Source organism: Rhyacophila brunnea, unplaced genomic scaffold, assembly GCF_057557595.1.
Source record: "Rhyacophila brunnea isolate RB1 unplaced genomic scaffold, BYU_Rbru_1.0 scaffold_2, whole genome shotgun sequence".
Lineage (NCBI taxonomy): Eukaryota > Metazoa > Arthropoda > Insecta > Trichoptera > Rhyacophilidae > Rhyacophila > Rhyacophila brunnea.
Genome location: NW_028232859.1, coordinates 3,963,027 through 3,975,733, shown reverse-complemented (window position 1 = coordinate 3,975,733; position 12,707 = coordinate 3,963,027). Strand labels below are relative to the sequence as shown.

Here is a 12,707-nt window from a genome sequence, read left to right as displayed (position 1 = left end):
GGGTTACCGAGATTTAAAATAGTAAAGCAAATCATGGTGTACTTATGGCCTTTCTGCTTCATAAATCTAATTAGTCAGCCAAATATGAAACTGCCGTTAAACGTATGAGATCATGGTGGAATTACTTGTTAAGCATTGCTTTTTTCAATCTTTCTCATTTTTATTAATTTCGGCAATCGGAAACTTACACATGGGTATAAATCAAACTTCATTCAAACTCAGTTTATTTCTAATGTAGTTATTTGTTATTAAAAGTATTTTTCTGTTATATTTTATTTTCCATAAAAATTGATAAAAAAAATCAATCCCGGGATTCATAGGTATCGAAAATAGCTCGGGATCCCGGGATTGGAATCCATAGTCGTGCAGTAGGCACTTTGCACAGCAGAAAAATCGTTTGATCACTCTAATGAGTGATCAAACGAAGCCCACGATGTATCCTGCACGATGTATAAGAAATTGAGTTCTTTCTGATGGTGAAAGACCGGCGTTACTTAATTTGTAGAGCCGCAGTATCCTCACCCACAGATGTACGTTTGTTTAAATAACATAATGAAAATGTGAGGGTGTGGTAGATCACTGCCTGTTTTGATAGTGCATAATATGAGATCTCAGCCTAATCTATCGCTAAATCGTGCAGTGATGCTTCACTTGGGTGTTTGAATTTGAAGATTTTTAATTGACATGTTATTATATTGGTGACAAAATGATTCCTTTAATATGATATTGAAAGTACGTATTAAGGACAATGTTAGAATCACATATTAATGTTTACAGTCATAATTATGATTCTAAGTGACGTGGACTATAAGGCCTAGCAGAAGTACCGGTAATGGCTGGATGTTCCTTTTAGAAATAATAACTAGATATCGCATGGGATACATAGTTATTTAAAATGAAAGAAACATGAATTATATTATATCGTAATTGATTTATTTAGTTACTTTGCTTTACTTTGTTACTTTACTTTTGCTTTTCCTTTTAAATCAGGAACTGGAAAAGACGTGCGGAGGACCGTTCCGGCTGGAGGATGGCGGTGGAGGAAGCCAGGGCTCGACTTGAGCTGTAGCGCCATCGAAGAAGAAGAACTAGATATTGCATGGGATACATGGTTATTTCAAATGAAAGAAATATGACTTATATATCGTAATTGATTTATTTAGTTACTTTGCTTTAGTTAGACCATTATGGTCCAATTCAAACTGTTTAGTGTATTATTTATTCATTACATATTGCATTGATAAAGCAGGTTCAATTTTTTGATATCCCCTTCGGACATCTCATTGCGGTGCCCGATAGTATCAGTCGTCGGCTGAAAAAATATCATTTTCAAAATAAATATCATCGAAACGAAGATCAAAAAAGTCTAACTGGCACAGTAATAGAAAAAAACGTGATTTAGAAAACCTCCAGAAACAAACATACTAAAACTCAAGTCTTTCACTTTCCTGGTGACTTACATATCCTTTATTATCTATCTCACTGAAACTATGATTATTAACAATTTTAGCAAAGATGCAGCAACAGATTTGGCATTTTTTTTTAAAACCAAGTTTCTCAAATTTCTAGAAGTACTAATAATTTGTTTAATGGTCGGTTTCTAATTACTAATCAAATAATAATAAAACTTTCATGATAAATTGTTGATCGTGTTTGCAATGTATCTATTATAATAAAAGATTTTTAAAAGAATTAACAAAATACTATAATATTATTAATAGTTTTTTCTGCGTTAACGGTCCCAGAAATTATTATCCTATTTTTAATGGTCTGCAGGTGTAAAAGGTTAGGAAATACTATTAAGTTATTTCGGCTGTAGGTAGATCGTCTCTGCGGGTTTCAAAAATATTCCTCGTTTAACACTCAAGTGTAAGACTGCTTGGCATGTTGGCATGAACGGCGATTATTTGATACAATGACAATAAATTAATAGAGGAGATCATTGCTCGATTTGGGCCATTGTAAAAAAAAGAAAAATTCTTATTTTGCACGTCTTAGATTCCATTCTATGTTTTCTATATTACGTATGAAACGAACTAACGTAAAGCTGAAGGTTTTGTTCATTCCCTGATTATCATTTTTGGTTTCCTCCATTACCAAGGTTTTACATTCACACATATCGGTACGCATGATATTACGGAGTTGTTAGCAATATTATTTAAGAAGTAAATGAATACAAACCTGGAGAGGTACAATAGTTTTGTTTCCATCAACGCTGAAAGCATATTCTGAATAGTGCATCACGCTTCCAAAGTCATACGGCACTCCCAAATTTGATACGATGACAGATGAATATTTCAAGAATTGTTCAGTAGCTCCTGAAAATAAGTCGATTATCACAATATTAAAGTACCTATAATAATTGATGCTCTGACATGAGATCCCGACTAATAAAAAGAATTAATAAATCAATCAGCTTTATAGAATTCGGATGTCGGATCTAAAAGTCTCAACTTAAAACTCAGATGATAATTTAACCAAAAAGTTAATTTCCATTTAGTAAGTACCCTTCATATCTTTTATCATCAGCCTGAATCTATCCACTGCTAGATGAACGCCTCTCCAAGCTGATTATACTTCTCTCAGTCCTGTGCGTTGCATTGCCACGTGCTTCCGCAGAAATTATCCATTTCATCGATCAAACGGCATCTAGCACTTTGACGTTTTGTACCACTGGATGACTAGATTTGTCGAGCTATGTGTCAAGCCCATTTCCATTAGAGGTTTTAAGCAAATTCTATTACTTCTCAAACCCTTGTCTGTTTCCTTATCGACTCATTCCAGCATGCACCTCCCCATACCACGCTGTGCTACTCTAAGCTCATATACATATAATTATATATAATATTATAATATATGATTTTACCGAGGCCTTGACTGTGACTTGCAGTCACGTCTCTAGGCAAAGTGCCGCCCATAAACTAACGTAGAAAACTGTCCATCATTAAATTGGCATGCACACCATAAGAGAATTTCCACGAAATCTATTCTAAAACACTGGTGGTTTTAGAGGTCTGTGGCGATGACAGGTGTGACTCTTGTAAAAATATTATCTATGTGATAAACCGCCATTAAAGTATGTATTACAATACAGTAATTAGGTTATCTTTTGATTGATTGATTGATTGATGATGAAACTGGCGCTAAGGTCCATTTAGGTCCATGGCCGACTGCACAACCATCCTCCAGGCGTCTCTGTCTAGAGCTTCTCTTTTCCAGTTGGTCCATTCATATTTTTTAAACTAAGATGTCGATACTTTCTAATTGTAATATTATTTGTATTCGTGCCTTCATTTGCCACCCCTATGCAACGCAAGACCTGCCTGTATAATATGTGTATTGCCTCTTCCCCTCTGAGTTCCACTGCTCAGGCCCTCTCTTTAAGTCTCTGAAAAGCTTTACAATTTTTCCGAGCACTTCCATCTGCGCCAATGTCCCAATAATATGCCACATTTGAACTCGTCAACGTTTTCATGGACATCTGAAACTCGCCTATGTCGTTAAAATTTATTGTATTGTAATATATACTGTTTTGTTGTTTGATTCAATAAAACGCAAATTTTTTTTGTAGTACTTATTCCACTTTAAATAATAGTCAGAAATATGAGTCAAATAGTATAATAGAAATATCGGTTGTATTTGTATTCGATCTTATTTAAAGTGATAATATTGTTTATTTTATTTTTTATTGTAAATTTTGACTAATCATAAATATTTTTTTGATATTAATGTTATTGTAAGTGTTGATTGTTTCATATTTTGTGTTTTGTAATATTTTAGAATAATTTGCCCCTGATGTAGTATGAAATATTAATGTCCAACCTCATTGATTTTAAATTAAGTTGTTATTGGGGAGGTATTATTGGACGGATAATTATATGTACCTATTTTTATATTATTTCTGTCGCTTTTGATTTTGTGAATATGTTTTCAGTTGAAAATGTCCCTCTGAGGCGGACGAAACCGGTCCAAATTTATTTATTAGAGTGGAATAAGTACTACAAAAAAAATTGCGTTTTATTAAATCAAACAACACTACAATGCAGTTACACCATGAATTGACAGTTAACTAAATAAAAGATATATAAGTACTGTTTATTAAAAATACTTTACATTTATTTACCTGTTTGAACCTTTTCCCAAACGATTTTAACGAATTCATCTCTGTTATAGGTGCTATGCATGTGGTAGAAGCCGAGAGCGTGGTTCAACTCATGGAGTATTGTTCCAAAATATAAGCATCCCTTTCCAGGAGTGTTTGGAGTCAGGTTGAGGATCTGGACGCCCCCAGTTTTACCAATTTTTGAATAACAGCCATAGGGGTTTCCCTGTATTGAAAATTAAGCACATTGTTTAATATGATATTCGGCTTTGCAATCGAAATTTATTCATTATCGGTAAGTTGTTATGGCACATGGTACAGAATATTTTTACAAAATACATTTTCTTCTTAATTTTCCTCTGTAATCAAACGTTGTACATTATCAATCACCACACGATAGTTCCTCATTTCCTTTAGTAAAGCTACCCTGTTGCAGGGTACCTACACATATTATACCTACACGAGATTTTAGAACATATTTTTTCCAGGATTTATTAATAAAAAAATAATGAAAAACCTTTTAGCATGCTTTTATTCGTTATCTTATCAAATCAGATATCTACATAGTCTGTGATAAACTGGACAGGGACCTTATATTTTTCAATCACTAATGATGAGTTATTTAGAACAGTGATACACAACTCGCAACCCATAAAGACAAATACTTTATCACCAAATATCACCTTCAAAACCATATAGTGCTGTTTTTTATTTGTTGAGATTGTTTTTTGCATGTAACGCAGAGTGGAGAGTGATTGAAGTATCTTAACTATTAAATTAAAAATAATAAAATTTATATTTGGTCTAGTACAGGGTTGGCTAACTTTTTACGTACGCGTGCCCAAATTTCCCAAATATGATTTTTCGACTGTCTGACGTGCCGAGTAGTTTTTCATAGGGAAAAATGAAAAAATATATTTTTAAGAATTCTGTTAAGAAAGTTGGAAAATTACAATTGAGTTCTTGAGATTCTACCTTTCGCCGTGTTTCTAGTCTTTTTATATCTTTTATTCTTTGAATAATTTTTTCCATGTTCAAAGGATCGTGGAAACATTTTAACCACGCTTTCTTCATATATTTGTGTTTTTCTCTTCCATTTTTAGCGATTATATTTGAGACTAAATAGCAAGCAATCAGCTGTTTGTATTTGAATGACTGTCGATAAATTTCATCAGGTGTGTTGATTGAATATTTTCATTTTTAATTGCCTGATTGGTCTCAAGCATTGTAAATCGATCAAAATGAGAACTTCACGGCATGGCTTCTCCCGTCGCCTGATGAGGTCAGTGCGATAATATTATGTGTGATGCATAAAGCCTAAGGACCGACCTATATAAGTATATATTTACATTAATTTTACAAACGTAATGCTTATTCTTGAAATTTGTCGTATTTGCATGCTATATTTTATAAAATGCGATCTGTCATTTACGCATTTCATTGTTTCTGTTTGCGCATCGATAGGTAAATATTATTCGTAAAAATAATATTAAAAACCGAAGAATGGCTATGTCGTCATTATTATTAAATTTATTTGTAAAACTCTTTTGTATTTTTTAGGTATTTTTTTTTCTCTTTAAAATAAAACATTCGCGTGCCAAGCAAAATCATCTCGCGTGCCATAGGTTCGCCATCCCTGGTCTAGTATAATATTAGATTATTTTTCAACACTTTTACCCACGGTGGTCCATGAACAATTAGAAAATCGATAAATCGACCTTTATATCAAATAGGTTGTGCATCAATGCACTGCTATTTTTAATATACGCATCAAATAAAATAAATCAATTATTAATGATTTAAGAACTTTACCTGAATAAGGATGTAGTCAGGGTCGGAATCAGACTTTATTTGAAATTTGATGCAGGACACATTCGAAATATAATTCATCGCTGTTAGAATCGCACCAACTTGAAATGGATCTGAAAGGGTAGGTATTTATTATTAGATTTTCTATACAAGGGGCCCGTAAAAAATACTGCAAGTTATAAAAATTGATGAAATAATATTGCAAATATTGGCATCCACAACTCATGAAATCTAAAGGCCCACATATTTATTTACCGGAAACACAATCTAACTATTGTATCGCATCGATAATACACAAGCTTTGTTCCTACTAAGGTGTTCCTGAATTCGAGATGCGTTTTTTAATCGATGTCGTCCTACAATCGCTCTTAAAAATTATATTGTACGATGAATCGTAGAAATCAAGAACGACCAAGCCTCGAAATAGTATAAAAAAAATATATAAAACTATATTTGAAGCAACATTCATAATTTGAAAACTATAAAAAATCTTTTTGAAGTCCAGTATGACTCGAACCCACATTCACTGGATTTGCGCCAATGAGCTCTATCATGATGACATTATTACAAGCAAAACTATTAACATAATATGTACTGATTTTTATTGTTATTGACTTTAATAATAAAGTTTGCAAAACCTATCCAAAGAAGTATGAAAAAAAAAAATCAAAATTTTTGTTAATTTTAAGATCTTTATATTGGTGTCTATGTTACGCCGATTGTGCAAAATTGAATAGTACATGAAATGGGCAAGATTTTGCCTAAATCATGAAAAATGCAAGCCCGTTACCTTATTCATGAATTAGACAAAATATATGGAGAGTGCGTGAATTCGGCAGTAATTTTTCTGTCTAGTTCATGTCTTGGACAAATTATATAGTAGCGCTACGGTGGTATTTTTTGCAACTAAACTAAATGTATCAAAATGCTCGTGCATTGGTCAAAATGTACATATATTATCTATGATCGCGCTCCGGTGGTATTTTTTGCAACTAATCAAACTAAACAAATGTCATTGATTATAATATAAAAATATACCAATCAATATGTAACTGCAATGACTTTCATATCTATTTACTATGCGCAAAGAAATCTAGAATTACAATATGATAAAGGAAGAATTTTATTGAAAAGTATTTTCGTGATTTGATTCGTGCTTGGTCGATTGAATGTTTGTGATAGTTTGTTGACACTTGATAGCTAACCTCAAAATGGACATTCAGTTGAATACTTTAATTCAGAATTACAAAACCAAGCCTAACCTAACCTAACCTAACCTAACCTAATAATAATAATATTATATTATGTCCAATTATAACTAATAAAACCATCCGTATTAAATTTAATTTTTCTTCTGTCATGTTGACAGTTCAAGAATTCCATACCCTGGCGAATTCATGTACCTAGCAGAAAATTTACCCAATTCATGAATAAGGCAACAGGCTTGACTGTTACATGAATTAGCCAAAATTTTGGCCATTTCATGTAATAGTCAATTTCGCACATTCGGTGTAACATCTATAATAATAATATAATAATTCAGGAACGTGCGTCGCCTCAAGTACCGTAAAACCCCCTAACTTTGCCAAGTGTCCCTAACTTCACCTAAATCAATTAAACACTAAAAACTCATGTTTTTACTACCTATTGCACCACTTTAAGTCACTGAGGCGATTTTAAAGATAATATTCGTCCTGTCACCACACAATTTTCAAACCGCCATTATTTTCGCCGTGTTTGTGTTAGTACCGTTTTTTCGAGTCCGGTTTGAAGAGATTTTTTCGGAATACCTCTGAACTTTTGCTGATTTCTACGAATCTTGTAGAGGTAGGTTCTTCATATTTTTAATATAATATAGTGATATAGTCTGCTTGCCAAATGTAACGTGCGATTTCCGATATTTATAATAAAACATCAATTATTTGAGTATGCAATGTCAGGCTATGTTTTTTGAACTACTTGTTCCTAGTTCCTACACTTCCCCTGGCTTTAGGGTTGTCACAAAAAAACGATTTTCTTGAAATAAATGTGTTTTTTTTATTTTTATTGTTTTTAGACTAAAAACTATTCATCACTTTGAATCACCAGTTAACAATTTTTCTCATATTTCCTTTATTAAAAATTTACTATGTAAATCAACACATAAAAATGATACTATAATGCTTTGGGTTTTGGCAGCCCTAGCGTAAATTGGTAGGTTGTATGAAACAGTCATTGAAGTGATTCCTATCTTCGCCAACGTAGATATTTCTTTAAAATATGTCAAATTGTCTCAAGCATAAGACCTGAATTTGCTTAAGGCTATTTTTTAATAGATTTCGTGAGTATCCATAGACAATATTTTTTTATTGTACCTACTAAAACACATTGGGCGAAGTTAGGGAATCGTGCCGTAACTTCGTCTATATAAAAAATAGTGATTTATTGTATTATTTAGTATGAAAAGGGTATTACTTCAATATAAATAAAATTAAACACTATCATTGTACATTTCATAAGATCTATAAGACTTCATATTGGTGGATATTTTGGTGGCAAAACGACTTTCTGTTAAAAAACCTGGCGAAGTTAGGGGGTTTTACGGTAAAACAACAGAAAAAGATTGTCTATAGTCCTCCTATATAGTTTATATCTAATCCCATAATTGTTTTAGCACTGTCTAGAAAAATGTTTTATGTATCTACTCGTATGTACAACTATTATTTCTACAATTAATAATTAATAAAGTCGTATGTCCTGAATGTCTTCTAAAACCTTCCAATTAATCTTTTTTATTCTTTACATAATATTACTAATTATTTTATGGAACCACCACAATATATAGATAATATTCACGAAATTAGTAACTATTCTCCCAGTATGTAATTAATGCGAATGACAGCAACGCTATTTTTTATTTGTTCTTTTCATCTGTCATGTCATTATTTGGCGTCAAAATAAGACCCGTGCGTATTTTAGGGTTTTTTTTTTTTTTAAATCTAATCGATGATAGTATAATTTTGTCTTAAATATTATATAATAATAAAAAATATATATAACAATGGGCGACTAAAAATATTTTAACTTACCAAAGTCATCGAGATTAATTTCATACAACACGGTTCCGTTGACCCACTTGTCTGCATCACTGGTCATGGCATTTCTTCTACCAGAAAATTGTTGTATCAAATTCTCTTTCTGAACTTCCGTCAGAATAATGTCTCCTTCAAATTTTCCACTTCGTTCCCATTCACCTTGAGCATCATTGATTTCCGCGTTAAAAGGGTCTATAAATAAATATGTAATTAATGCTCACTATGATCTCTCGATCATGTCCTATCCTAATAAAATCATACGGGCCTCCACAGAGTGGAGGTTTGTATTAACAGACTTTGTGTTTACGAGAAATAGATGTCAGCCACTTGCTCAACCTATTAGGTCTATACTCTGACTCATACACAAATTAAAAACAATATATGTACGTGCTCAAATCAAGCTTCAATATAAGGACCATACATAAATAAAATTTGATATAAATAAAAAGGATTTCAAGTTACACACATTTATATTTTTTTATAAAAATCTATGTTTTTTAAAATAGATATAAAAAATATTAAAACTATCAAAAATCTCTTAGATGATGCTTAGAAAACTTAATAAACTAAATTTTAATAATAAATATGACCATCAAATATATGTAATAATAGGGTGCGGTCCGATTCAACAAATTCATATTTTATTACATTTTTTTACAATTGTAAGTTTATCTTTGACTTAAAATAAAAAATATTTTTCTTTTTAATGTTTTCAGATACATATTTATTCATTAATACAGTTGAAATAGTAAATTGTCAAAAAAATGTCTCAAAATGCAAGCTTCGTATGTTTCCGCTAGGTGCCTCTTTAAAAAAGGCTCAGTGAAGAATTCGCCTTAAACGATCAAAAAAAAATGTATTTGATAGAAATAATACTGAACTGTCATTTTGACACTCATATTGATTTCCATAGTAACACACATATATATTAATATTTCCTATCAACCAATAATAGTGGATTGGAATACGGATTTCTTCCGAAATAACTTTCCATACAAAACAGAATTAACTGAAAATGAATTTAATTCTACTTAAAGATGGCTAAAAAATTAAAAAAAAATGCATTGGCATCGTGTTTTGATATATTCTAAAAGTTTCAAATGTCTAGCTAGTCGGGAAGTTAATTAAAAATCGATTGCAAGATTTGTACCGGACAAAAAACCACCGGATAAATAAGAATACGACCTAATAAAAACGTTGTAAAATAAGAGTAGCGTAACACTGCGTGGAATTAATTATGCATGTTGTGTATAAAGCTGAAAAAACACACGTATTATAATATGTAAAAAGAGAGAGGTGTATGTGTAATAATATATTTTGAATGAGTTTGGGTTGAGTATTTAAAGAACTTATGACGAAATAGGTTAAGGATACTACAAAGTTCGAAGGATCAATCCCGGTGATGACGCAATATATTTACATAATCTATTATGCATGGGAGTTTTGCCACTGTAATTGATAAAGTTGAATAAAGAAACAAATAAACAAAAACAAATTATACCTTCTTCCCTATTAACTTCCTTAAATAATAATAAATTGCAGAGAAATTAGATGAAAAAAAATTGTTCACTTAAAAAAAGTAACGTCATTCAAAACAGAATATGTTATTATCCACTTACCCTGAGGAATACCACGCTCACTTTTTTCCAACAAGATTTTGAACTCTTCAACTTCTTTTGAGGTTCTTGTGATCACTCCTCCAAGTACAAAGGTTACACTAAGAACCAGAAGTATAATAGATTTAAAACTCATACTTTGATAAAGCATTTAGCTGATAATAGTATCATATATTATAATATTATTCTGGAGGACAATATTAATTGAGGTTAAGTCGTTTTATTTATAATTATAACGAAATTAATTGTCAGCTCGTAAATGATTTTATTTTGATTGAGAGATTTTCTTTAGTGTGATAAAAATCTGGTTTTTTAAATGCTTGCCCACCGAAGGAATATTACTGTGATACCTCAGAAAGAGATTATTTGTTAATTTTTAAGAATAATAAAATAATGTATTTATCTTCTTCTTTGTCGGTACCTACCTTATCTTATGACTGAGGATGAGAAGATAATTTGGTCGGTTTAGATTCATTCATTCAAGACAAATCGAGGAGAGTATGACTCAAATCTGTAGTTCAATGATTATGGAATCGTTTATTCGTTTGGAAATTTACGAGACTCTCAGAGACATATTATTACCCATACAAAATGGATAGACAATATATTAAATTAGATCATGGGTGGCCAACCTTTTCAGCAGCCGGGCCAGATTCTAAAAATGAGATTTCCTACCGGGCCGCACAACCGATTTTTTTTATTATACATTATTATATTAAAAAAAAAGAAATAAGTATATATTAATAAAATAAAACAATAATGAGAATCAAACATATTTATTAGATTAGACTTTTTTAACAATAAAAAATAAACAAGATAATAAATTTTAGTGAGAAGTTTGATTTTGTGTGGCAGAACTAAGTGCATCGAGTGAGGTTGTTCCTACACGGAAACAGTTTTCCAAATGCACATCAGTGATTCGTGTTTTCACTCGGGATTTCATATGCTTCATTCGACTAAAAAGTTAAGACACGTGTAAGTGTTTCCAATTAATAGTGAAGTCATCATTAGAGCATGTTTGTAAAATGCAGGACATTTCTCCTTGTCCAAATAGGTTTTCCTCTTATAAATAAATAAACTCTTCCAAACTAACCTGGTGGAATTTCTCCTTTCACAATGTTCCATTTGTAAATTTCTCGGTAATAAATTCATGTCTACGGAGAATGGCGTTGCAAATGCAGCAAAAAGTACACAGTCCTTTTTTAAATCTTGAGCCAATATCGAATCTCAATTTGCAAAATTAGCACATCTAGCGGCAGCATTTTTTGATATTATTTTTATTACCTTATATTATTTAAACGCGGGTTGGCCACCCATGCATTCGATGTATTTTAGTTTGTATGTATACAGCAGGCATGTCGAACGCGGGTTGGATTTTGGTCGATCGCACCTTTCAAATCGAGTCGTGAAAATGTAATATAATAATAATAATTATTATGATTTCATTCAAATGTTGAAGAGAAATCATCAACCATTCATAATTATTTTATTTCCTTAACCAGTTTATTGAAAAGTCGTTTTCAAATGAACTCCACTTGAACTTGTATCACTTGATTCGTACCATTGCATCACTTAAAGCCTGTTGCTGGAGTAAGAGAAAGAGAAAAATGAATCCCCGCGCTTTAAACTAAGGCATAATTTCCGTTTGTTGACGCGCAGAAGGGTAATAATTTGACGATGAGTGCAACGAATACCAATACGTATCACTTTCACGGCAAATTGTATTTAATACGTTTATTTAAGCTGTAGAATGAGATTAGGAAAGTGTAGTAGATTACTGCCATTTTTGATACTGGATAGTACGATTATATCACAGCCCAATTGAAATTGAGCATGCCTGGTATACAGTAGTAACAGTATAAAAAAATAAAAACAAGACAATTAAAAATTTGTGTCATGGGGATAAAATATTCAAATACAGATAATAAACGTAAACAAGGATTATTTGGTGTGTCCACGTGACAATGAGGTAAATGAATGTAGATAATAATAATAGTATGTGTTCTCACGAAAGTAATTTTTTATGCGAACAAACAGACTTTAATCGTAGTTCATCCTAAAACAAACAATGTTAATACATTGTGTTTCTAACTGAGAAACTCCGAT

The 12,707-nt window shown here is 31.7% G+C and overlaps 1 protein-coding gene across 1 annotated transcript; it reads right to left on the bottom strand.

The window, feature by feature from the left end:
* Positions 1–1,139: 1,139 nt before the first annotated feature.
* LOC147071705 (zinc metalloproteinase nas-4-like) lies at positions 1,140–11,202 on the bottom strand. The gene is made up of 7 exons (XM_085946881.1): positions 11,027–11,202; positions 10,605–10,702; positions 8,980–9,177; positions 5,915–6,024; positions 4,124–4,328; positions 2,182–2,318; positions 1,140–1,312 (listed from the first exon to the last, which is right to left on the bottom strand). The coding sequence occupies exons 1-7, from the start codon at positions 11,074–11,076 to the stop codon at positions 1,226–1,228; spliced, it is 885 nt and encodes a 294-aa protein (XP_085803007.1). The 5' UTR covers positions 11,077–11,202; the 3' UTR covers positions 1,140–1,225.
* Between the last annotated feature and the right edge of the window lie 1,505 nt (positions 11,203–12,707).

What these genes read in the sequence shown, in the direction of transcription:
- LOC147071705 (XM_085946881.1), bottom strand. Translation starts at nt 11,076, where the DNA reads ATGAATCTAAACCGACCAAATTATCTTCTCATCCTCAGTCATAAGATA. An exon ending in AATTAATCTCGATGACTTTG is followed by an intron (nt 6,025 to 8,979) that starts GTAAGTTAAAAT and finishes CTACCCTTTCAG; the next exon opens with ATCCATTTCAAGTTGGTGCG. An exon ending in AAACTATTGTACCTCTCCAG is followed by an intron (nt 1,313 to 2,181) that starts GTTTGTATTCAT and finishes ATATTTTTTCAG; the next exon opens with CCGACGACTGATACTATCGG.